The sequence below is a fragment of the Festucalex cinctus genome, chromosome 10 (assembly GCF_051991245.1).
Source record: "Festucalex cinctus isolate MCC-2025b chromosome 10, RoL_Fcin_1.0, whole genome shotgun sequence".
Taxonomy (NCBI): Eukaryota; Metazoa; Chordata; class Actinopteri; order Syngnathiformes; family Syngnathidae; genus Festucalex; species Festucalex cinctus.
In genome coordinates, this window is record NC_135420.1 from 15,975,783 (window position 1) to 16,000,303 (window position 24,521).

General features: G+C 39.2%; 4 protein-coding genes across 11 annotated transcripts in view; 1 reads left to right on the top strand and 3 right to left on the bottom strand.

The window, feature by feature from the left end:
* clcc1 (chloride channel CLIC-like 1) overlaps positions 1–277 on the bottom strand; it is a 5,446-nt gene extending 5,169 nt beyond the window's left edge. Inside the window, exon 1 of the mRNA XM_077535307.1 lies at positions 20–277. Within this exon, the coding sequence (XP_077391433.1) occupies positions 20–151 (132 nt within the window). The 5' untranslated portion in view covers positions 152–277. The remainder of the gene's footprint in view (positions 1–19) is intronic.
* A 443-nt stretch (positions 278–720) lies between these two features.
* Positions 721–7,950, bottom strand: ftsj3 (FtsJ RNA 2'-O-methyltransferase 3). The gene is made up of 21 exons (XM_077535094.1): positions 7,712–7,950; positions 7,475–7,580; positions 7,170–7,216; positions 7,019–7,098; positions 6,536–6,635; positions 5,967–6,161; positions 5,776–5,891; positions 5,367–5,471; positions 5,179–5,279; positions 4,992–5,078; positions 4,771–4,908; positions 4,130–4,265; positions 3,704–3,909; positions 3,474–3,597; positions 3,297–3,378; positions 2,258–2,402; positions 2,000–2,097; positions 1,807–1,909; positions 1,473–1,656; positions 1,310–1,404; positions 721–1,228 (listed from the first exon to the last, which is right to left on the bottom strand). Exons 1-21 carry the CDS (start codon positions 7,776–7,778, stop codon positions 973–975), a joined length of 2,571 nt encoding a protein of 856 aa, XP_077391220.1. The 5' UTR covers positions 7,779–7,950; the 3' UTR covers positions 721–972.
* Positions 7,951–8,565: 615 nt separating this feature from the next.
* Positions 8,566–13,614, bottom strand: plaat1 (phospholipase A and acyltransferase 1). Of its 6 annotated transcripts, none has more exons than XM_077534394.1 (7): positions 13,451–13,614; positions 11,795–11,831; positions 11,201–11,217; positions 10,442–10,491; positions 9,237–9,375; positions 8,881–9,149; positions 8,566–8,795 (listed from the first exon to the last, which is right to left on the bottom strand). In XM_077534394.1, the coding sequence occupies exons 4-7, from the start codon at positions 10,466–10,468 to the stop codon at positions 8,694–8,696; spliced, it is 537 nt and encodes a 178-aa protein (XP_077390520.1). In that variant the 5' UTR covers positions 10,469–10,491; positions 11,201–11,217; positions 11,795–11,831; positions 13,451–13,614; the 3' UTR covers positions 8,566–8,693. The 6 variants fall into 6 exon arrangements, with proteins under 6 accessions (XP_077390520.1, XP_077390521.1, XP_077390522.1 ...); XM_077534395.1 differs by having other exon boundaries at positions 13,400–13,614; XM_077534396.1 differs by lacking the exon at positions 11,795–11,831.
* Positions 12,673–24,282, top strand: mfn1b (mitofusin 1b). Of its 3 annotated transcripts, none has more exons than XM_077534392.1 (18): positions 12,673–12,703; positions 13,483–13,635; positions 14,218–14,353; positions 14,584–14,746; positions 14,962–15,086; positions 15,387–15,495; positions 15,831–15,938; positions 16,022–16,175; positions 17,918–17,985; positions 19,744–19,865; positions 19,985–20,111; positions 20,492–20,596; positions 21,118–21,220; positions 22,268–22,491; positions 22,576–22,755; positions 22,835–23,031; positions 23,127–23,261; positions 23,638–24,282. In XM_077534392.1, the coding sequence occupies exons 2-18, from the start codon at positions 13,488–13,490 to the stop codon at positions 23,705–23,707; spliced, it is 2,274 nt and encodes a 757-aa protein (XP_077390518.1). In that variant the 5' UTR covers positions 12,673–12,703; positions 13,483–13,487; the 3' UTR covers positions 23,708–24,282. The 3 variants fall into 3 exon arrangements, with proteins under 3 accessions (XP_077390518.1, XP_077390515.1, XP_077390516.1); XM_077534389.1 differs by lacking the exon at positions 12,673–12,703 and adding an exon at positions 12,887–13,030; XM_077534390.1 differs by lacking the exon at positions 12,673–12,703 and adding an exon at positions 13,082–13,339.
* The last annotated feature ends 239 nt before the right edge of the window (positions 24,283–24,521 follow it).

Below are 24,521 nucleotides of genomic sequence, written 5' to 3' on the forward strand. Positions count from 1 at the left end.
AAAAAAAAAAACTTTCAACCTCGATAGGCTTCCTCATGGTTTTCGTACTAGCGTCGTAGTTAAGCAAGTCATATGGGTCAATCCAGTCGTCGTCCAGCTGCTGAGCGGAGGCCAGTGTTAGGTAGGCGAACAGGACGATGAGGAGCATCATGGCGACGCTTCCGCCTCACGTCGAAACTCCAAATCCAGTGAAATTCCGAAAAGCGTGGCTATTATTTAGCTACATGTACATCTAGATACTAAATGCGCTAGCCCTCTCTCCGAAGTGCAGGGAGATTCTGTTGGCAATTGTCGCGCTTTTATTACGTCATACGCCAGGGCACCGCCTCTCGCCGGCGGACATCTTACGTTGCCAGTGTGTAGTGTGTACCGTCTGTTGTCAGAACCATGACTTGATAAAGCTAACCTCTGTCACAATAGTTCCCTACAATAATCCGTGAAATTCTCTTACCTCCATTTTAATTCACAGTTTCTGTATTTTTAACTACTTGTGACTGTTTTTTTTTTAAACTTACTTTTGTTTGTTTTCTTGTCATCACTGTAAATGAAGGGCAACTTCATCAGCCCACGATTTAAACCACAGGTTACTGGATTTAACAGAGCTCATTGTGAACCGAGGACCCTCTGTAGCTCATTTGGCCATTTGTTACCTCAAACTGTCACCAGTTCCACGTACTAGTACGTGGCATCAAATGTTACACAAAGCTCAGCACTCCTAAATCACATCAGAACAAATTTATTGCAAAAATGTGTCTTATTTACAAAATGGCAATATTTTTCAAAGACAGATCTTTCCAACTTTATGCAATCGAGAGTTCAGACAAACCACTTTTTTTGTTAATAGAAAGAAACATTCATTTTTTAGTACTCCAACAACACTCACAAGTCCCCCAGAGGAAAATGGTTGAATTTGATTAAGGGTCTTTCAATTGAACTGAAAACAAACTGTCCATGGTCCCGTTTCTTTCTTAATCAAGTTCCTTTTCGTCCTTTTCCCGTCTTTGCTCCCTTTTTGCCACCTTTTGCCTGCCTTCCTTTTCCTTTCCCACCCTTTCCTTTTTGTTCTTTCCTTTGCATGCCACGCGTGTCTTTCTTCATACGACCGTCCACCACTCTGAAGACGCCTTTAACGCCAGCAGGTCGCCTCACTTTCCTCCCGGCTCCCTTTTTGGCAACGACGTAGGTCACTTCTCGCTTCTCTTTTCCCACGCCGGCTTTCTTGTAGATGCTGATAGAATTGAGAACAACGAGAAGACCATTAGTCAAATGGGCATTGTTGCGTTTTTTGCTTTTTGTTGAGAAGTCAAACCTCTTCAGCTGAGCCATCTTTTCCCTCTCAGAAATGTCCACTGTGTTCACAACTGCTTCTGCTTTCTTCTTAGCCTGCTCCATCTTTTTCAGCATCTAGTGAGAAACCAACACATGTAAATCTTTCTTTTTTCCTCGAACCCAAAAATATGTCAAGTACTTACCCTCCTCTTCTTCCTGGCCTTGGCTTCAGCGACTCTCTTAATTGGCCGGGCATTGATCTCCTTCCACTTCTGTTTATACTCCTCCACCATCTCCTTGGTGACCGGCACTGACTTCCTCCTGTGTTTGATCTCGTCGTTCAGGAACCACTCAGGAACTTCCCAAGGCTCGTCAGATGATGCAAACCTGCAAAAAAAATCAATTTTTTCTCTCTCCTTTCCCAAACGTTTAGCTCCTGGATCTGTTTGTTTAGGTTGCTGATGGTCAGAGTAAAAGTTTTGATTTATGGTTCTTTAGTACCAGTATACGAGATAACAGGTGTGTGTTTGAGAATACCTATGGAAGGAGTTGTCCACAAAGTCTCTGGCTTTCTTCTTCGATGTGGCGATCTGGCAGCCAATGGCGAGGCCTTCAGCATCCAGGATGCGGGCTTTCTTACCTTAGCGAGCAGAACACGACAACACGTCTACTTCCAACAGGAAACTGATTGATGGGAATCTGATTGTTGGTTTCGCCAAAATCTACTCACTGATGCTTTCCACCGGAACCACCTGAAAGTCGTCATTGTCATCATCACCCAGACCTGCTCCTGTGCCACCATTGGCCTGCTTCAACTTGGTAATGAATCTAGAAGAAGCAGCCGACTTGTTATTGGTTTGTTTATTATACTCTTTCACTCGTTTCCCACTTTTACTTCCCGTTGAAATTTACTGGAAACTTTCTGATAATTTCACGGAAAATCTTCCACGCCTTTGCAACCCTATTAAATAAAATTGAAATGAATTACTCTTCATCATCACTGTCATCTGAGTCCTTGTCACTGTCGTCCACGGCTTCTTTTGAAGGCTCCGCCTCTTCCTTTACAGGTGGAGCAGCTTCCTCGTTTTTCTCTACTTCTTTGGCTTTCCTCTTTTTGCCTTTTCCTACAAAAACTAAAAATAAAAACAACAACAAAATAAAATGTTCCATACGGGATTAAAGCAAATTGGAGCAAATATCAGAAACCCTGATTTAAAAAAAATAATAATAATTGGTTGAGCATTTTTGATTCATTTCCAAGCTTTTCACATGATACCAAAATGTTACGTTGTTTTGTTTTTTCTCTCAAGGTTTAAATTCATTAACATGACTGAAATTATAACAAAGTTGATAACAAATTTCACATTAATGTAAGACTGCTTTAGGATCACTTTGCTCAAACTAAAGAGGTCGCATTCATTAAATATGACCATTAATGAGTGTGCTGTATAATTGAAATTTAAGAAATTTTACCACAGTATGTGTCATTTTTCAAACACCCAATCCCAACGAAAAAAAAAAGAAAAGAAAAAAAAATTAAAAATAGTGGTTTTACTCAGGTCACATAAAATACCAGCAGTTTGTTTGGTTTGCTCTTACAGCTGATTTAAGACATGCATAACATTTTTAAACAACCACCTTAAGTTTGGAAGATAAAATTTTAGACTTTAAAGTGATTCACTGTCACCAGTGTTACAAAAATAGGTTACAGAATCAGCCAGTACAGTCTGCATATGTCTTTCTCAATGCAAAATGGTGTTTTGGTGGTGTACCACCAAATAAAATAAAAAAATGTTTATTTTTGATTGCAGCAGAACAAGAGCTTTTAAAAGCTTTATTAATTAACAATAAAATTAATAATAAGAACGCAGTTGGAAAATCGCCCATGTTCGTATATAGAATATGCTAAGTTACAATTTAAGGCACTTTCCATTAAAATGCTGAACAAATATAAACAGTTTTTTTTTTTTTTTTTAGAATTTCAACAGCACTTTTTTCTTTCTTAACACAAGTGCGTCAATGTTTACCTGGTTGCTGGTTTTGGAGCAACTGTGTCTGTCTCAGCTCGCTCTCAGCATCTCCTTCAAGCTCAATCTCGGAAAAAATGCCCTATAAAACCAAACAATTCACATAGAAAATATTTCATCTACAGGTTGGAAAGGTCATTTCAAGGGCTGTTTTGTGGGAGAAAAGCATGGAGAAACCTTGCTGAACCACAAGTCGGTTTCACGCTCTCTCTTCTCATCTTTTCCTTCAAATTCCACCAATAAGCCACCATCCTCCTCTTCATTGTCATCATCCACCTCCTCTTCCTCAGTGAATGTCACTCTGAAGACAGTTAGAATATGCATTAGGTTGGATTTTTATATTCATTTATTTGCGCATCATTAAGGCAGAATTTGGGTAATTTCTTGCTGAAGTTCATATCGCTCACTTTTTCTTTTTCTTCTCCATCTCCATCTGTCTGTGTTCCACCTCCTCCAGCTCGTCATCATCCAAGTCAGAGGCCAGGGACATGTTATCTGCTTGGTCCTCTTCATCATCACCATCACCATCACCATCAGACAGGTGGAGGTCATCCTCGCCCTCCACTAGGACGTCTGCTGCCTGCATGTCCCCCTTGGAAAGATCAGCCAGCACCTGATAGGTGGGAGGAAAGAAGAATTGCAAAAATACACCTCAAATTAATCCACACTCTTGTTTGTTTACACCGATCAGCTGCAACATTATTAGGGCTCGTAAAATATGAAATCCACTGCAAAAGATAATACTGAGTGAGTTATGATCTACACTTGGTGCTAAAAACCTTTGATGTCAAGTAGGGTGATCCAAAATATTACACAGATGGTGGTGCCCTCACCTGTTTCTTCTTGATGGTGTTGAGAGAGAACAAGCAGACGTCGTTGTTGTCAGCAATGGAGACGCCTGGCAAATCCATCTTGAGCTCCACCCTCTCCCTCTGCTTTCTGCGCTCTTTCAGCAGCTTCCTCTTTTTCCTGACAGCACAAACACGCAAATATTGCAATAAAACACAATTCAATGCTTCCAACCAGTGTTGTCATTATGCTCAGGGTTGTGTACATGCTAGATCCAAGGTCACCAACCTTTTTGAAACTGAAAGCTACATTCTGAGTAGGGCTGCCAAGATAAGTCGACTAGTCGTGACTACGTCGACGACCAAAAGCGAAAAAGGACTTTGGGCAATTATTTAAGGGGGCTGACGATCCGATCCGATCAGTCGACTAATCGCGACTACTTTTGGTGATTAGTCGACTAGTAAAATAGTCGTTTGTGGCAGCCCTAATTCTGAGTACTGATTAATTTCATTTTTATACAAACGTCTGAAATAAATGTGATTTAACAAGGTGCTGTAAGGGGCGGTGCTGTAAATTGTTCCCAGATTTGTCATTATTTGTGGCATGACTCCATCCCCATTGTACGCAAATATCAGGGGTTGACTGTACATCTTCGGACGAGAGCATTTAACCAATAGTGTCGTACCTCTTGAGATCTGACACCTCTTCTGCTTTCAGCTCAGCCAGTTTCTTCTCCATTTCTTCTTCTTCATCGCGCTCCTCTTCCTCTTTCTTCTTCTTGGGCTCGCCGTCCGAATCGTCCCCCTCTTCATCAGAGCTTAGACTACAGAGGGAAGAGCATTTAACATTAGCATTAGCATTTAACACACTTTGGCAGACACGATGCATCATTCCGTCAGCTTGTACTTGATCTCCTGGTCAAGCTTCTTGGCCTCCTCCTTCAATTTCTTGGCCAGGTATCTCCTCAGCTTGGTCCTCCAGTTCAGCAACATGCTGGGTTTGAAGAATAGACAAATGTCAAATCACACGTAATACCCTGTGAGTAGTAACCTTTAAGGTTGTTGTGAACGGCACCGCGGGACAACGGTTTTACCGGAGTTCTTTGCGGCCCAAAACTTTAATGTCACGACAACACTCCTTTATCTCATCAGTGGTGGAGCTGTGAGCCTCCAGATTTGGGTTGTCAAAGGTGATCTAGAAGAAACAACAGAGTAAAATATGACAACCTTACAAAGAATGTTTAACGTTAATTTGCAATCTATGCAAAAGATCAAACCTCACCTCACTGGCTTTGCCCAAAAAGTCCACAGGGTTCTCAGCTTTGATGAAGGCCATAACAGTGCAACTGTGGAAAAGTGTCAGGTCGCCATCAGTGTATCCCTCCGCCTGCGGCAAAAAAAGATTATCTGGGTCAGTGGAAGACCTCCACAGGCATTATATCTATGGACCAATGTTAAGTTAGCATTAGGCTAAACATACATCTAGCAATGTGGTTGTTTTAAATAACATGTAATTCTCTAAGGAGCAGCAATAAACAGCTTGAGGCCTCTATTTTTTTAAGAATTGTTCACTACCTGACAAAATGCTGCTTGTTGTGAAGTAAGCTAATTAACAAAATGTACAGTAGAAATGATGCATATTTTCTGAGTACTACTTCTTGTTGTCTTGAATGGTCCCCCACATACTGTACCTTTGGCTTCTTTTCTGGAACAAGCTCTTTCACAGTTTTGGCCTGCACCTCCACCTCTTTAAACGCATATTTGGGGTCGAAGAACTTTGCGTCAATTTTGTCTGGAGCTAGGAAACCTGTTCACAAATGAACATGATGATTGGCTTACCGTTAAAAATGAAGACATTATTCCTCCAAATCTGCTAACTGACCCTGGCAAACAACAAATATCTCAGCGGACTCATTCCTAGATGCTTGGGGCTTGGTGGCTTGAACCTTCTTGAAGAACTGCTGGAAGATCCAGAGCAGCGGCTGGTAGTCTTTAGAGCGGAACACCTTGGTAACAAAAGTGCCCCCTTTTGTCAAGAACTCAGAGGCCAGCTTCAAGGCCATGAGGGTCAGGTGGGCTGGTAGTAAAAGAAACAAATAGCATTTGGGAGGTTGGTTGATGGTCAACATAATTTACACAACTGAAAAATGACTAGGGACTAACTTTTGCTAATTAGGTAACTACCAGTTGTGGCTTGAGGTCCAATAAATATGAAGTTGCATTAAATACCCATACTGTTTTACTCTTTGGAACTGGCTCCCCAAAAAAAGTTTTTATATGCAGTAGTTAAAGGTTTAAAAAAAAATGCAACAACTTTCCATGTTAATTACATTTATGAAAGAGTTCAGTTACTATATCAATTACTTTTTGTCAAAGTAACTGGTAACCATAACCGCTAACTTTTAAAAAGTAATTTGCCTAAGACTGCTAATTTAGCCAAATGTCACATACCCTGTGAGAAAGCATCATGCTGCCAGTTGGCTCCCACATTTGGAGCGCCATCGTTTAGCACAACATCAACCTTCCAGGTCTGCAGCTCCTTTCTGAGAGCCTGCATGTAGAACAGAAAAACATCAATTAATAGAAATCAAATCATTCCAAAGTAGGGGGGAAATATCCCTCTTAGCCCATTTTACTGATTCATTTGAGTTTATTGTTCAAAATGATTTTTAAAAAACATTTTTAGAGGTTTCTGTAATTAAAAACTGACAGATTGCTTTGCACAAAAAAACATCTACAAATAGAGGAGTTGGTTTAAAATAGCACAGTAAAGGATGTCAACTTAGCAACTTTTTTCAGATCTCTAGTGAGTGTAATCTACACTTTTTCTACAATTGAAGGGAGTGAATTGATTAATAACAACAAATCTTGATTTGTGATGGGAAAATCTAATTATTATTTTAAAGCCATATCATCCAGCATTCCAGGACTTACCTGTCTGCATTTCTCGGTAGTGATGTCTTCTTGAAGGGTCACTACATTAGGGATGGGCTTGATGGGTACCAGGTCAACACCTGCAAGGAGCATATGTACACTTAAATTATATTTTAATTTACTGGGTCAAAGTACGTTGAAGTGCACTCACCAATAACAAGGCTTGAAACAGGCATAAATTTGGACGCCACTTGCAACCTATAATGACAATCTTATTTCAGGCAAAATCAATACTGTCGTCACATCGTCATTAAAAAAAATTTGGTTTTAAATCGTTACTATTTACTTGCGTATTTATCATTCATCTTCTAAAATTGACCTTTCAACTTCTATATTGTTTTACAAGTGGAGATTTGCGATGTACGAATTTTGTTGGTCAGTGTGCAGTGCAGACGACAAATCTTAAATCAAATTTAGGAAAGATTATTTGAATTCATATGTGGACAGTTGACTAACCATCCTCCTGGCGCAGCACACAGGTCCACCAAAGCTCTGGCTTTCTGTAGAAACTGATATTTACGGTTAAGTTGGATGAGTTTGAATGACGAACGAGACCGATAACCTGAAAAGGACACGACAATTAGGGATTAGGTAACATGACAAGCTGCAATCTTGGTCGCTCGCTAGCATGGCTGCAGTGCTATTGCTAAAAAAAAAAATGAACCAAATATTTCTGTAATATCGTTTCGCTACCTGTTTCTTTGGCTAAATGGTAGAATTTATCTTTTCTGGTCTTTCCAACTTTGAGCTTCTTCCCCATATTTGTTTTGGTAGCGGCTTTACGTTTGAAACCAACACGAGTGTCCACAGAGCAAAAAAATCACTAGCTAAAATGAAAACAACACGTGTGAGAGAAGGTGCGCATACAATCCACGTCACGAGCTTCGTCTTCTTCGTCTACTGTTGATTACCCGCACTGAGGCACAATAGCGTCACTCATTGGCTGCACCTGCTCACTGCGTCAACACTTTCAGTACAAAAATCCCCAGCCTTCTTGTACTTCCATATTACGGGAATAAACAGGGGTGGCAAATGGCAAAAGGGCTCATTTTAGTACTCGACTGTCTACAGTGATTAATTCTTTTATACACAGATACGTGTGGCAAGAAGATAGTGGTAAAATTAATTAATTAATATCCTTTACTTCAGTCAAAGTAAAAAAAAAAAAAAAAGTACAAATTGAAATGTCCTTGAGTACAAAAGTAAAAATTGATTCTGACTGTTTTAATAGATATTTAATAAGTTTGCACAAGGGGGAAAACACAAAGCTTCTCTGCACACAAAATAATTTCCCTCCAAGTTAACTTTTATCGCTCATATGAAGACGTACAGAACTAGATGGATGACTGTTCTTTCTTTCTAAAACTTCGGTTTCTTATCATTATGAGCCTTGCTCAAGGGCACCTCAGCAGTAGTCAGGAACTACACAGGAGCTAGTTTTACTCTATTTCCAACAGGATTCGAACTGTAACCCACCAGTTCTTTTTGCCCAACGTTACTTCAAAAGGTATGGAACAGAATAATAACAAATGTACGCCCACTCCAGGTTAAAAGGTCTCACAAGCATCCCTGTGATATGTTTCTTTTTATTCATGATTCCTTTCACCAGCAACCTATAATGGCTGCTGAAGTTCTGTAGCAAATATCTTGAACCGCAGCAGCCGCACAGGCGCTGTCAGAAGGGCCTGTTTCTGGATCGAGTGTTCATCAGTCCCAGGACAGAGAAGGCGCTTGCTGCTGCCGTGACCAAACTGATGGCCCCAATGGCCCTTGTAGCCTGTCCGCACAAGAAAGAAAGCAGAGGGACTCTCAGAAAAACCTTTTGAGGAAAAGCATGACGGAAGATGGACTGTATAAATCACCTGTTCAGACACTCCCTCCCCGTAGCGCAGCAAGGTGACAAAGTGCTCGCAGTTACTCCCCAGTAGGTCGTAGGACACCTCCTGGCCAATCAGGACTTGCGCTCTCTGGATGATCTCACAGACGGGCAGGGGCGTGTGGTTGTGGTCGTACTTATTGTTGACACGGTACGAGTCACTTCCCACAACCTCCTTGAGCAGCTGCATGCGTACCACCGCCTTCCGGCTGAAGACGGACTTCACGCTGGAGATGGCGGCGGCCTGGCTCTCGTCTGGAGACAAGTGCCAAGGGCTGAATTTTTAATACTTGGTTTACTATGCCGATGGTCATAAATTTGTGTGTTCAGTTTGGTACTGACCAACAGGAGTCAAGTTGATGATATAACCATCTCCCAGGTAGAGTGCCCAATGCTGATAGGCTGGTCTGAAGATCTCAATGAGGTCCCCAGGCTGGGGGTCGGCAGAGGGATCGGCATCGACAGGGTCATTGGAGGCCATCTATACACACAATTTTGACAGCTGTGTATTTTCATTTCACAGTTTATTTCAGTGAAAAGAAAAAATACTCATAGATTCACAACAGCAAAAATTGGAGTATTATAATTTTGGTGTTATCATATTTGATTTCAACCCCCAATATGTACAGTATTTATTGATTTAAATGGAGGTCAGTGCTGGAGTTATTTGACAGCGTTGATTTATTTAGTGTTAAACCAGCTCTGCAGAGAGTTAATCAAAGTAAGCCCCGCCCACTTGATTAGAACTGCTTCCTCTGGGAGTGCTCCCGTAAGTGTTACTGTTAAATGTGCCTGTTCTTTTTTTTTTTTTTTTTAATAATGAGGAATAAGCGGTTAAGAAAATGGATGTTATGTTCGTGTTTATTTTATTGTTAAACAATCAAAGACGTGTTAAGTTCACTGTTACATCAGAGTTATAGTGAGTATAATAACTTTACCTTTTAATATTTTATTATTATTATATTTTTATTATTATTGTTGTTATTTGATAAAAGACAAAGATAATATTTTAATGGGAACAATTAATTAAATTAAAAAATGTGAATGAAAGTAACACTAACCATATTGTTGAATATATTTCATCAGTGTTACCTCTCTACTCCCATAGTGTTGCTAAGTAACACTAGCATAGCGTAAAATTGTTAACTATTTAGAAAGTGTTAACTGAACTATGTCGAGTGTGGAGGTAGATAAACCTGAAAAAGTGTTGAAAGTGACTGTGGGAGTCATTTTAATATTTGCTACAGAGCAGTTTCTGCTTCTTCTTTTTTTTTTTATCTAATTTTGATCATTATAAATATCCCCAAATCATTTTAATAATTATAGATATAAAGATAGCCTCAAATTCACAATCTAAAGGAATTAGAACACTAAATAACAAACAATTTAAAAAAATTACAAAAACTACAAATTAGGAAGTTAATGGCCTTCTGAAAAGTATTTTCCTCTGTGTTGAATGAATTCTAAATTTGTTACGATACCCTTGTGTGTAGTTACTGGAGATGATTCACATCACGTTCAGACATTTCACATAATTTGCAACTTACATTAGAGCTTTGTTGATGTTTATCCATCCCACAACATGCTTCCACAAGTTCTAATGAGGGGGGAGAAAAAAAAAAAACAAGCGTGACTTGTAATGTAATGCTTAAAAAAATACACTTGAGTCCACATTAAAATATGATGTTGCAAGGTTGTTATTATAGTAAGAAGTACTTTGAAAAAGTCCACCATTAGATTTATGGTTTTAGCAATCATGACTCTATTTATTTACTATTGTCCTGACATATACTGTAGTGTAGTGGATATAAAAAGTCTACACACCCCAGTTCAAATGTACTATATGGTGTTATGGTGGTTATGAGCCGTGTTATGAACCTTAGATTAAATCAGATCAATACACATTTACCCCCATTTTTGTTCAATTTTTTTGACCAAGGTCAATTTGTTTTGGCCAAAAGGTATGTTTAAGTGCAAACACAACACTGGTCATCACCAAAAGAATGGCATAATATATTTTAATATATTAATATAATATATTAATATATTTTTCTACAGCTGGAACTGAGTCAAGCGAGGTAATATAAATAGTTCCTGGCTTGAGAGCAATTTTTCTAAATTTTCTGATCAGTTTTAATCTACAAGCATGTGTGAACACTTTTGCAACCAAATTATCTTAAGTTGTTTGTATTTCCTTTTGACAAGATTATCCCTTTTTTCTATCGAGTTGTATAGGTTGTACAACATGGAGTGTGGAAATTGATACCATGATAACTCAAACAATAAAATAAAAACAAATACATTACCTTAATGTATTTCATCACTGTAAAAAAAAAAAAAATGAGATTAAGAAACAAATCTAATGATGGCCCAAGACTTTTGCATGGTACGACAAATAAGAGTGCGCTTCTAAGAAATAGTGGACAGAGAATGCTAGATGGGGGTTGCACACAGGTCACTCGTACATACGCACCACACAATACGTAACTCTCACACACACACACCGACACACACAATACACACACACCTTTCGCTGCCACAATAACACAGACACAATGGGGAAGCCGACAGAAAAATACTTTGAGTCCATTTTATGTTACATGGAAAACACTTTCAGATGTTAAAAAAAAAAAAAAGATCACAACAGTGGTGTTTACCAAACATTAGCCCAATACGTGTCAGTTCTTACTGAGTTGTTTGTTTATTTATTAGGTACACATTTTCTTGCCAAATTGGTTTCGGAACATGTTTGTAGAAATAAATTAATCCCTGTGGTGTTCCCTATCATTAATTTATTATTTCATTTTAAATTATAATCTTTTGAGCCATAAATATTTGCGAACCCCTGCTGTCAACGGTAGCACAGTGATACAGAAGAACACAACAGGAGCAATACTTACTCAAACACAAGCAGCTTTTTCTTTCTCACCATTTTAGCTATCCATAATAAGTCCACGAATGACCATAAAATGTAAACAAGCAGAAAAAGAAAACAGAAAGTGATGAATTCCAAGTTTCTGTGACGACAAGTTGGAAGTTTACACAAAGTCACAAAGCCGAGCCAGAAGCTGGAGGTCGCAGTGGATGGTTTCAATTTCTCTGACAGTTGTACACTAAGGACCCGCACACGCACAAACACACACACATGAACGCACAAAGAGGCGTTTCCTCTCCTCTGCATTGTTTCATCCACTTGCCACTACAATTACCTCCTCATTAAAAGCAAAATTGAAGGTAGCACTCACCAATTAGCTGATTTTAATGACTAATTCAAGTTTAGTGCTCAGGGTAATTTATTATTATAATTTTTTAATGTATTTTTTAAGGAGCTTCAGTGTGCTTGTAGGAATAACATGGCGGCCACAGAGAAGTCAGTGTTGCCAATTTGGGACCTTTAAATTGGAAGCCCCGAGCAACTATTTCTCAAAATGCTAGTGACTTTCATTCCCACTAAGAGACAGAAAAGGCAAGTGAAATCATATTCACAAGTGTTATTATACAGAAATTACTATACATTCATAGAGACCTATCTTGGGATGTTTTTTATTATTATTTTTATTATTATTATTATTATTGTATTTATTTATTACTTTGTATTTTTTTATTATTAATTAATTAATTTATTTATTTATTTATTTATTTCTTGGAATGTCTTGTAATAACCTCTGGCTCCTCCATATTACAGGACGTTGGAGGAGGGGATAAATTCTTTGCTCTCTGATTGGCCAATGCGTCTTCGTTGTTTCTCTGTGTAGGATTGTGTCAAGCTCATTTTAGCGTGACAAAAACCGGAAGTTCTGTACTAGAAGGTAAACATTATTTATGGTCTGTAATCTATTCAAATCAGTGAGAAATCGTTTCATAAAGTATTACATGGTAAATTAGTTATAAAATTTGTTTGGGTTGGATTTTTTTATTGTGGTTTTAGTGATATCAACATGCACCTCAAGATAACATGTATTTTGAAAAAAGATTCTTCATTATTTCCCGTACATAGACGTTGACAATACGTGAAGTAACATAGGTTAACCAGATTGGCAGTAGATGATCATCCACACACGGATTAACACTGTCGTAGAGGAGCAACTTGTGTGTTTATGTTATGAGAAGAGGACACTGGCAGTTTTAGAACTGTGGTAATAACATAATTAGTGCAAAGTTTGCTGCGATGCTAATGCTTTGACTACTAACTGCTTGCTTACGTGCAGCAGCTAGCTAACAACTAACCGGCTAGCAAGCCCAAGTACGCAGGTGTCAGCTCGTCGAAGCATGTTTTCCATTCGTCTAAATGGATTGATGCTTAACACGTAGAAATCTTGTGGTTTAAGCACATGATGTCAAATGATCGTGTTTGCACGAGCTGCTCTTGTTTATATGCACCGGGTCTCCCCTTACAGTAACTGCAACTAAATAAAGTAACGGGACGTCGCTCGCATTCTCAACATGTGGGTTAGCGTCATTCACGCTCTGTATACATTATTCATTAAAATTTAAGCATTACCCACCTAGCGCAATGGCTCTCGCGTTGCTATCCAGTCTCACTGTACTATACTTACTTTGAGCTTTTGTGACCACTGTATATTTCCAGTCGCCATGGCCGCGGCCCCCCCACTTCGACGCACCGATTCAGCCAGAGGAGAGTTTTCCCCACTCAAACACTTTGTAGTGGCCAAGAAGACTATAAATGACCTGTTTGAGCAGCTTCTCAATTATGTGACAGAGACCTGCGAGTTTGTGGAAGGTAAGACAGGTCTATTTCCTGTCACTAAACTTGGAATAAAAACTTGGAATACATTCTGACATTAATGCAGAGAGAATATTGTAAAAATCTGTAGATTGATTAGTGAGCCATGTGGGATGTTGCTAGTTTTCTACTGTAATGGCAAGCAGTTACAAATCAGGACTTAGTATAGAGCTTTGTGGAACACCACCAATATCAATTTATGACAATTTTGTTCAAGGTGATCACACACACATACACAGCCATTTTCTGCTTGCTGTCTGTCTGGATTCCACTGTTTGAGCATACAAAAAGGTCAATTTGTTGTCATAAATATAATTTCAATTTCTAATTAAATGTATTCAATGTTATCTTCTCTAAGAAGATTGTATTTTCATCAGTGCTTGTTTATGTTGTCGGGCACATTCCTGTCTAAACTTTGTGATTAAATCAATTTGAGATTGTAGCAATGGCAGCGATATTCATCCAAGGATGTTTTTGTTTAACCACGTTTGATCTGTATCTGAAAAAATTGTGACATGCTTAACCTGTTGTCAAATGTTGGCAAGATGTTGATGTTCTATAACTATGCTTTTCGAACAGAAACATGCGAAAATGAAGCAATGGGGAAAATTGCCAGCCTGGATCAAAAGTTGGAGATCCAGGCCTATGCGGATAAACTTGCTGTCATCAAGGAGGTGCTGTCACGCAGACACATGAAAGTGGCCTTTTTTGGAAGGTAAACACACATGACCATAAAACTTGACTTGTCACCTTGAGGAATTTTTTCTTTTGGTTTCAGTTTTTTTTAACTTTAAATCCTTGTTTCTGAGTTGCGCCATCTCTCGTATCTTAAATTTGTAGAAGTCATTCTCTACTGTTTATAAAGTCGCAGAAACATGCCTGAAGTATTGCTCACTCGTGTGAACAATGTCCACCTGTTGTCAATAAGTGATTGTGTGCTTGTAGGACGAGTAACGGAAAAAGCACAGTGGTGAATGCCATGCTGAGGGACCGCGTGCTGCCCAGCGGTATCGGTCACACCACCAACTGCTTCCTGAGCGTGGAGGGGACTGATGAGGACAAGGCCTACCTCAAGACTGAGGGCTCAGAAGAGGAGAAGAGTATTAAGGTCAGTTGTGGTGTTTTTGTATCCACACATTCATAATTTATAATAATACATTTTTATTTGAGCAACCTTTCTTGGTGGTTTCTTTTTTTAGTATAATTAGAAATGGGACAAATTGTATTACAATTGTTAGTTACCTCATTTTCCGTCCACATTCCAAAATCATACATGTCATAAATATGTTGAAACGTTTAGCATGTAGTTTACAAACCCTGCAGACAGTAAACCAGCTGGCTCATGCCCTCCACATGGATGAGAGTTTGGACGCCGGCTGCCTCGTTCGTGTATTTTGGCCAAAGACCAAGTGTGCCCTGCTTCGGGATGACCTGGTGCTTGTCGACAGGTATAACATAAATTATGCATTTTTTATAATTTCAAACAATTCCCATGTTTTTTATCGTAGGCTTTACACCTCCTGTCCTTGTCTTGCAACCAATCGACTCTATAGTGTATATAGGCCAATTGCAAGTCTGGCTTTTGTTACCATAACAGCTGCCTTACAACTAGAGCAGCTTCTACTTACAAGAGCATAGCCCAGGATTTGTATGCTAACACTGTGTATAAAATGAATGTAACATGAGTACAAATTTTATAAATTGGGTCACTGGCCTATTCAATAACTGCTGTGACATTCACCAACCAGCCCAGGGACAGATGTCACATCAGAGTTGGACAGCTGGATCGACAAGTTTTGCCTGGATGCTGATGTCTTTGTGCTGGTTGCCAACTCCGAATCCACGCTCATGAACACGGTAATGACACGCTTGCTACGCTCAGGTTTACGCCTGCAAACTTGAGTAAATGTGACCTCTTACCCTTTTGTCATTCTGTGGGAACGATGAGGAGGCTCATAATAAAGTCACACAAATGAGGTGTTGTTGATACACTGAATGAGATAGACACCTGGTAATTTCATAAGATAACTATAATGACTATACAGACGGCACCAACAAGCTAAAATTAAACAGACTAGCACCATAGATTAATTGCACTCATATTTTAAGGAACGCACCGTCACATAATGCAAATGTGCATTACTTTTTTTTTTAATTGACCATTTCAACCTATTTACTCTGTTACCATTTAGGAAAAGCATTTTTTCCACAAAGTCAACGAGCGGTTGTCGAAGCCCAACATCTTCATCCTCAACAATCGCTGGGACGCCTCCGCAAATGAACCGGAATACATGGAAGATGTGAGTTACGGTGCATCGTTTGGAAAATGGTGACATGACACAAGGAGCAGCTTGAATCTTTTCCTTTTGCTGTCATACTCCAGGTGAGAAAGCAGCACACAGACCGTTGCGTGAACTTTCTCGTGGAAGAGCTGAAGGTCGTGGACCATGACCAGGCACCCAATCGCATTTTCTTCGTCTCCGCCAAAGAAGTGCTCAATTCCCGTATGCAGCGGGCACAAGGAATGCCCGAAACAGGTTAGGCTGCTCAAAATTTGTATTGCTTGAGTTGGATTAGTTTTTCTCTGCTGCCCTTGTCTTCGTCCTCCATCTTAAAATGGGAAAATCAAGGCTTTCATTTGCAACATCTTGTCAAGGTGCGGTCTTACCAGCTGCAACATTTCCATTTTTACTTCCTTGTAGTCTCAGCTCTTTCAAATATGGGCACGCTGGCAACCGGTAATTTCGATTTCGTGTAGCTACATGACTCTTTCACACTGAGCGAGTTGATTGTGAAAATGGCGTAATAGTTCCAATACTGTAAATATACCACAAACTACGCTCTCAAAACACTTTCATATCACTTCAAACTTATTTTACAACATTGCTTTTAAAAACAAATATATTACAGAGGATTTGATTTCAGCAGTGCTCAGCAGATTTCAGCAGTGTTCCCTCGTTTATCATGGGTGTTATGTTCCAAAAAGGACCCACAATAATGGAAATCAGCGTTAATTTAAAAAAAATAAAAATAAAAAAAATCCTTATAATTATAATTTTTTTTTTTTTTTACATGTTTTTTCGTTTTCTATGATTTTTACTTTATTATAAATGCTTTTTCATTCATCATATATGTTCTTTCTTCATTTACATTTATTTTTTCTATTAAAAGTATGTTTTTTGTATTTACTTTTTGAAAAATTTTACTTATAACAGTATTCAGGACAATATATATATTTTTAATTGTTGTATATGTTGTTTTTGTTTTGGTATGATTTTTAGTAGTTTATTATGAATGCTTTTTTTATTCATTATTTTTTTCCTCATTTACAGTCCATTTTTTTCCCCATTAAAAGTACGTTTTTTTTTTTTTAAATGTACTTGTTATACAGCACAGTGTATATTTTCTATCTCCGTAATGCAATGTCGTGGAGCGGCGGGACAGACACTGTTGGAAAGGTCTCATCGAGACGAATCCATGGATGCACACATGTCCCCGGTCGGACGGTAGGGTTCATGAGATATGGCCGTGCAAAGACAAAAAAAAAAATAGCCAAAAAGAACGTTGTTTAACAAAAAAAAAAAAAAAAAAAAAACATGCTGTAAAAAATCCACGAAACAGCGAGGCCGCGAAAGATGAACCCGTGACAAATGAGTGAACACTGTATTTCACTAACAAAGTGGTCTAAACCTCTCCCTGACATATAAAACATCTTGTAGCCGAGAAGCATTTGAACATAATGTACTTCCTTGACACTAACTACTAATACTCATACTAATACTCATGGCTTTGGTGCCATCTTGGAAAGCTGCAAATAGGTGTGCGTTTTTTTTGTTTTTTTGTTTTTGTTTTTTTGTTTTTTTTAATAATAGCATAGGTTCCTCCAAAAAGTTTGATCACCCATTCATCAGTTATTGCTTTTCATGTTCACTTTACATGTTGAGTGAGAGCAAAAGTCAAGCTGGTAAGCCACTGGTAATTGGGAATGGGGCTTGGTCATGAAATTAGCCAACTATCGTTTGCTATGCCAACCAAGCACTGTCCAGAGCCTTTCCAGCAATAGTCAGGAACCCCAAGAAACAATGAAAAAAAAAAAAAAAAAGTACAACTGAGTTTTGTATGTGCAAAATGAAATATCCATCCATCCATCCATCCATTTTCTGGCATTGGGTGAGAAATGCCAATCAATGTCTGGGCACAATTGAAAACAATTTTCACAAACTCATTGAACAGTTTAGAGTCAAAAACAAGACATGAACGTGTTCATTTCATTCACCAGGTGGTGCCCTGGCTGACGGCTTCCAGGAGAGACTCAAAGAGTTCCAGTGCTTTGAAAGGAGGTTTGAGGTGTGTGTGTGGTTTTTTTTGTTTTTGTTCTGACTCTATTATCAGGCTTTTGCGAAAACGAGCAAACAAGGGTTGTAGCCCATTGAGCAGATGTTTGACACGAGATAAACAAAACATGTTTCATACTGTGCTGAAAATCACCGCAAAAGGGGAAAGCTGCTGTTGTGCGAACATTCAGATAGGCTAGTTACTGTAAGTCAACATGATTCCTTGTCGGAATTAAGACAGTGTTGCTTCCCAGTACTAATCATTAGTCACTATATGAGCTTCTGCTACCAAGCACTTCTTCAAACAGGCTCCAGCGATCTTCTTCTTTAAGAAACAACCACTGTGCTTTTTCCGTCAACCTGCGTCTTCATTGTTGAAGTCTAGATTCACTAAGGCGAGGGCATCCATTTATTTACTTTCCATTTTTATATAATTTTGTTTTTATAGTTCAAAATTGGTTTGGACCCTTATTGAGTTGTTTTATACAAACAAAAGGAGCAAGCTTCATTAAGTATATGCCATATAATGTGGACACTCCATAGTTGAACACTTCTTTCACCTCGTACCATGTTCGTTGACTGTGCTGAAGAGGAAGAGTTAATAACCGATTCATTCCCCTGGTACCAAAGTAGTTGGTTCAGTATCGCGCACCCAAAAAAAAAAAAACATTTTCAGGTACAGATTTTTTTTTTCTCGCTTTAAGCCATCTAACTAGAAGAGTGTATTGCTTTTAATTTGGCTTTTTGGTGAATCTAATACAGAAGTTAATATTGACCATGAAAAAATGTAATTACCACAATAGAACCAGAAAACACATGGCTGCACAGTGCAATATAAGCAACACAATCGTTTAAATCAATTGTATACACAAATTATTTTTCCCCAGCAGATGTTTATGTAAAAATAGCATGGAGGTGAAAGTATGACAACTACCATGAAAGTGGCTAGATAAAAAACAGATTAACTGACCATTAATTTGGCCTCTTTGAAGGGATACTTGACTCATTGAGCCATTTTCAGCAGCAAAAAGTTAATATTTTGTTAATAATTAACGCGTTAACTTCATTTTCATGTACAAGTAATACCTTTGAAAAGTAATTTTTGTAATTGCTGTCGACTGATGATGACCTCATGTGCTGAGGAAGTAAGTAACGACCAATCATGGCTCAGTTTACTGACTAAACCCAGAAAACAGGTGAGCCATACCTACTTCCTCAGCACAGGTGATGTCATCATCAGTCGACAGCAAGTAGAAAAAATACTTTTTAAAGGTATTAATTGTGCATGAAAAATAATGAAGTTAATATGTTAATTATTGACAAAATATTAACTTTTTACTGCTGAAAATGGCTCAGTGAGTCAAGTGTCCTTTAAAGGCTGGTTGACAGTTTTGGTATGTTGTATTATACATGTGAACGTAGACGTATTCTTATGACAGTTTACACATTCAGCATCACACTCTGAACATCACACAGTATTATGTTTACCACACTTTTTTATGTTCCTTTTCATTTCCTGTATGTTTGGTTGTATTCATTTGATGTTTTTATAATTTTGCTGACGCTTCACCGCCACGTTACTGTGACTTCTGACTATTTGGGGGCCACGGGATGCGAGAAGCACACACAGCTGCTGTCATTTACACGCCTTCGTTTGCCTTTCTATTAGTTAAAAAGCAGCAGGTGTGTGCGCGCCTCGTCCACTTTTCACCCTCCGGCGTCAGCCCCGACAAACGGCACAGTAACGCGCGCGTGTGTTATGGCCTCGCAGGAGTGTATCTCGCAGTCAGCAGTGAAAACAAAGTTTGAACAGCACACTATCAGGGCCAAGCAGATCACAGAAAAAGTCCAGTGCATCATGGACGCCATCAACATCGAGGCGGCGGAGAAGAGGTGAGTGGCACGCGTCATTTGAGAGAGACGAACGGGGATGTGAAATTCAGGAGGTAGGAGTTGTCTGAGCGCAACTTTGATGAGTGTCTAAAATGATTGCTTGTTGGATGGGGATTTAGAGTTGCAGCACTGGAGGACAGGGAGTATCAAATAGACCGGCTGGACTTTGTGAGGAATCAGCTCCGACTGTTGATTGAAGACATCAATAAGAAGATCAAGGCAATCAGTGAGGATGTGGAGTCAAAGGTAAGTTGAGGCAAAATACGTGATCAGCCACCATGAACGGCACAAACTTTTGACAGTGAACTTGATAGCGGACTTCCAGGCCAGCCATTAGGTTTTGCTAAATTACTCAAAGATTACCTAAACAAACATTCTAAAGCAGTGGTTCTAAACCTTGTTGAAAGTACTGAACACCACCAGTTTTCTACGCGCATTCACCGAACCTTTATTAAAAAATAAATATTTTTTTCTTTTTTCTTTTTTGGCTCCATGTGGATGTCTAAAAAAATTAGTAGAAATTATTATTATTATTATTAGTATTAGTATTAGTATTATTACATATTTCTTTTAAAATGCTAGATAAAATATTTTTAAATGAATTAATGATTTTGTCCTTACTTGAGGTGTCCACCGCCATGGGTGAGGAGATCTGCCGTCTTCACGTGATTGTGGACGAGTTCCATGCGGATTTCCACCCTTCGCCTCACGTCCTCAAGCTCTATAAGGCTGTAAGTAGAAGCACGCATTTGTTCGATTAGGTGCCATTTCAGTTCGTTTTTGCTGAATTAGGTGCATTTGTGTCTTAAATGTGGTCTTTTATTTCAATGAGGTTTTAGTTTGTTCTTACAAATGCTTGGATCCAATCCTCTCATTCAGATGTGACAACTATTGCTTAAACACAATTATTACTTGTGGCAGAGTGGAAACGTCGGAAGGTCATCTGAGGTCTGCGGTTGTTATCTCGGCTCTTGCTTCTCCTTGATTCATGAATTTTAAGTTCAAATCTCAGAATTGACCCTAGACCTGAGAGTGAGTGGTTGTTTGTCTGGATGTGCCCTACGATTGGCTGGTGACCAGTCATGGGGTTTTAGACTCCAGTAAAGTCCAGCTCACCTGCGATCCTAAATGGGACATGCGCTATAGATCATTAATGGATGGAAAATATACTATACTATAAACCTCCCCACTGGTTTTTAATGAATGGTGACTTGCATTGACGCCTATTTTCTTTTTTTATTTTTAATGGTAGGAGCTGCTGTCTCATGTGGAAGAGGGGATGGGCAAAAACCTGGCTTTCCGCTGCTCAGATGCTGTCAATGCCTCTGTCCAGTCGACTCAGAGATTCATGACAGGTACAGGGAACCCTTGCATATTTGTGAATCATTTCTTTTTTTTTCTTCTTTTTTTTTTAAAATTGTTTTTTAACCACTACTTTATTTCCTGCAAAACTCAACCGAGGTGTTGCTTTCGTGCTCTGACCAAAGTAGGCACAGGCCAAATCCCAGTTTGATGGTTTACCACAGTTTTAGAAAGTGAAGGTTTCAATAACTGCTAAAACTGTCATTGGTAGTAAGCGCTTTCTTTTTGTATCAAATAATTTATAATTTGTTTATAAATAATTATGTTTTTATTTATCCAAATATTTTTTTAAAGGGCATTTTAGAGCTGTAACTTTAACACCATGATATTTTTGCTCACGGTTATCAATCATGCTGTTAGAATCAAATATCACCCATGCTTAGGCCAAAGGCAATAAAAGTATTACTTTGGCGCCATCTTGTGGCATTCCTTTATTAACGCATTCACTCCCAGCCATTTTCACAGGAGCAGTCCCGTTTGCTCCCGGCTGTTTTACTGGATTTTGACTGATTTTGCAAAGCCCACAGAATATTGTGTTCTATTGCTATAAAAACATGGAACCTACTAAAAGAAAGATTAAAGTCTCTTCTTTAATCAGTATCAGTAAAGTTGCAGCAATTAGCATTAGTATATGGCTAAGTTTCATCATTATTCACAAATCTGCTTAGAATTGTTGGGAAACAGCTTGTTTTTACCATGGCCCTGGTTGATCTCTTATACTCTGCTGCCACTTGCTGGCCGTTTTTGTAATCTCTACTATTTTTTTTTCCACCCGTTCTCTGCAGTTGAGAGGCTCCATCAAAGTCTTCTGTATGCTCTAACACAAAAAACAACAACAACATATAAATATGTCTTTGGGACACTTAATAGATTTAAAATAGAACGTATTTATACGTTTTTTGGGAGCAAATGAGTTAAGGAGCTATATTGAAAGGGATAAGGCGTTTCCCCCAGTGGAAAAGTTTCTACACCCTAGTGGTGAAATTCCTTCACATCCATCATACAAACGGTGCCCCTTCTGTCTCCTCTGCCGTCTACAGACAGCATGCTCCCTTTGCTGCCCTCCACCAACCAGAGCCAAATCCACATGATGTCCAACAGGAAGCTGGACCTGAGTTATGGCCTTAACTGCGCCTCGCTGTGCAGCGACTTCCAGGAGGACATCGAGTTTCGCTTTTCTTTTGGCTGGACAGCGTTAGTGCACCGCTTCCTGGGAGCCGCTAACGCCGAGAGAGCCCTCAAACTGGTGGACCAGAAATTGCAGGCACGGTTTGTTGTAGAGAAATTTGCATTTACTTTTTTTTTTTGTTAAAATGCAGTAAATAGAAGTTTACTGATTGTCCAGCAGGGCTCGCTACCAGCACTACCCCCGGCCACAACGCCCTCCTCGGGGCCCCCGTCCACCACCGCGCCGCCCAACCACAGCACAGCCGTCATGAGCCAGGAAGACCTGATGGTCGCCATGGCAACCAACGCCGCGTCCCTCACCTCCCGCACATCTATGAGCGCTATTGTCGTCGGAGGAGTGGTATGTTCTTTCAACAGTGGATCCGTGTTTTATTTTCTGAGAGTTTCATAACACAGTCTCATCGCGTGTGTGTGTTGAGGTGTGGAGGACGTTGGGCTGGCGACTGATCGGCATGATGGCCTCCCTGTACGGCTTGCTATACCTGTACGAGCGCCTGACGTGGACCACCAAGGCCAAGGAGCGCAGCCTGAAGAGGCAGTTTGTGGACTACGCCACAGACAAGCTGCAGCTCATCGTCAGCATCACCAGCGCCAACTGCAGCCACCAAGTGCAGCAGTAAGTACGACTTAGCTGGGAAAAAAAGAAAAGTTGAAAGAAAGTTTGATTGAGGCTTGCAGTAGAATTAAAACAAGCTGTGTCTGCGTTACCAGGGAGATGGCGACCACCTTCGCGCAGCTGTGTCAGCAGGTGGAGCAGACGCAGGAGGAGCTCGGGGCAGAAATTCGCAGACTGAGCAGCAACATTGATCAGCTGGAGAGCGTCCAGAGGCGCTCCAAGATTCTGAGGTAAGATTGTGACAATAGATTACATTACACATTCTTTGAACATTTGGTTGTCGTAATACATTTTTCTTGTTAAAACGTCAGTTTTGACTTTTACAATTGTACCACCACATTTTCTAAAAACGCTTTAATATGGCTTTATAATTCTCAAAAGTACAACCTTTTCTTGTCAAATTACAATTTATTTTTGTACACCTTAATATACAACTTTTATTGTAATAACAAACTTTTTTTTTTAATCGTTACAAAAAATAATAATAATAAAAAAAATCCCCTTTCCCCTTAATATGACCTTATTCTCCTAATGCCCACTTTATTCTTGTATCTCTATGAGCTAAAGGTTTCCCCCCTCACTTATCCACTGTGTTGTCGTCTTTAGGCACAAAGCTAGCGACCTGGAGAAACAGTTGGAGACATTTACAAAGCAGTATTTGCAGCCTCAACAATGAAGTCAATCCTTCTTCCACCGAAAGGCACACACAATCTATCAACAAAAGGATGATTCTGTTGTCTATTTCCTTTAGTTCCATTATAAATCTATTTTTATTACTGTTTGAGTGTAAACCACTAGTTGGAGCCCTATTTTCGTGGCCAGCGCAAAGTTCAATCTAACTGTTGGCATGGGTGGAATTTTTGTTCTTTTGGTATTATCGTTATGCTGTGTGTTCAGGGGTTCCATAACACGGTTAAGTCCTTGTATGAGAATGAAGATGCTCTCATTTTTACGTCATGCACACAGGCGCCTCTCAGTGGAAATGGACGGACTTGTCCACTCCATGTGACGGTTATTATCATAAGAATATTAACTAACCAACTTACTAATGGGGTGCTATATTTGTACACTAATGTGCTTCAATCTGTGAATATGCCTTTTTTTTTTTTTTTGTGAAGCAAATTCTCTTGGTCTGTCAAACTGTACATGCATTTTAGCAAGAAAAAAATAAATATGGATAATGAAAAATACTTGTGATCAAGTTTGTTTATTGTATAAATATGTCATTTGATTAAAAGTGTTTCCTCAAAATGCTGACCAAGAGTGCTTATTTAATTAAATCGAGTGCAATGAGTAACTGGCAACTATTAGGCCAAGGTAAGGTGGACAGGGTTACCGCTAAGTATCATTTTATAATGATCCTGTTTTACAAAAAAAAAGAAACAGAAAATGAGAGCATAAAACTCCTCCCATCTCACTGGTCATGAAATCTACTTACACCTCTTCACAATCCTGCAGGCAGACTGTGCCATTAGTCAAAAGTATGATTA

Bases quoted from the DNA above. Each gene is read 5' to 3' on its own strand.
- ftsj3 (XM_077535094.1), bottom strand. From the start codon at position 7,778: ATGGGGAAGAAGCTCAAAGTTGGAAAGACCAGAAAAGATAAATTCTAC. The intron at 7,581-7,711 runs GTAGCGAAACGA...TGTCCTTTTCAG, and splicing joins CCATTTAGCCAAAGAAACAG to GTTATCGGTCTCGTTCGTCA. The intron at 2,403-3,296 runs GTAAACATTGAC...TTTTATTTTTAG, and splicing joins GCTCCAAAACCAGCAACCAG to TTTTTGTAGGAAAAGGCAAA.
- plaat1 (XM_077534396.1), bottom strand. From the start codon at position 10,468: ATGGATAAACATCAACAAAGCTCTAAT. The intron at 9,376-10,441 runs GTAAGTTGCAAA...TTGTGTGTATAG, and splicing joins AACATCAACAAAGCTCTAAT to ATGGCCTCCAATGACCCTGT. The intron at 8,796-8,880 runs GTGATTTATACA...TTGTGCGGACAG, and splicing joins GGGAGGGAGTGTCTGAACAG to GCTACAAGGGCCATTGGGGC.
- mfn1b (XM_077534392.1), top strand. From the start codon at position 13,488: ATGGCCGCGGCCCCCCCACTTCGACGCACCGATTCAGCCAGAGGAGAG. The intron at 15,496-15,830 runs GTAATGACACGC...GTTACCATTTAG, and splicing joins AATCCACGCTCATGAACACG to GAAAAGCATTTTTTCCACAA. The intron at 21,221-22,267 runs GTACAGGGAACC...TGCCGTCTACAG, and splicing joins GACTCAGAGATTCATGACAG to ACAGCATGCTCCCTTTGCTG.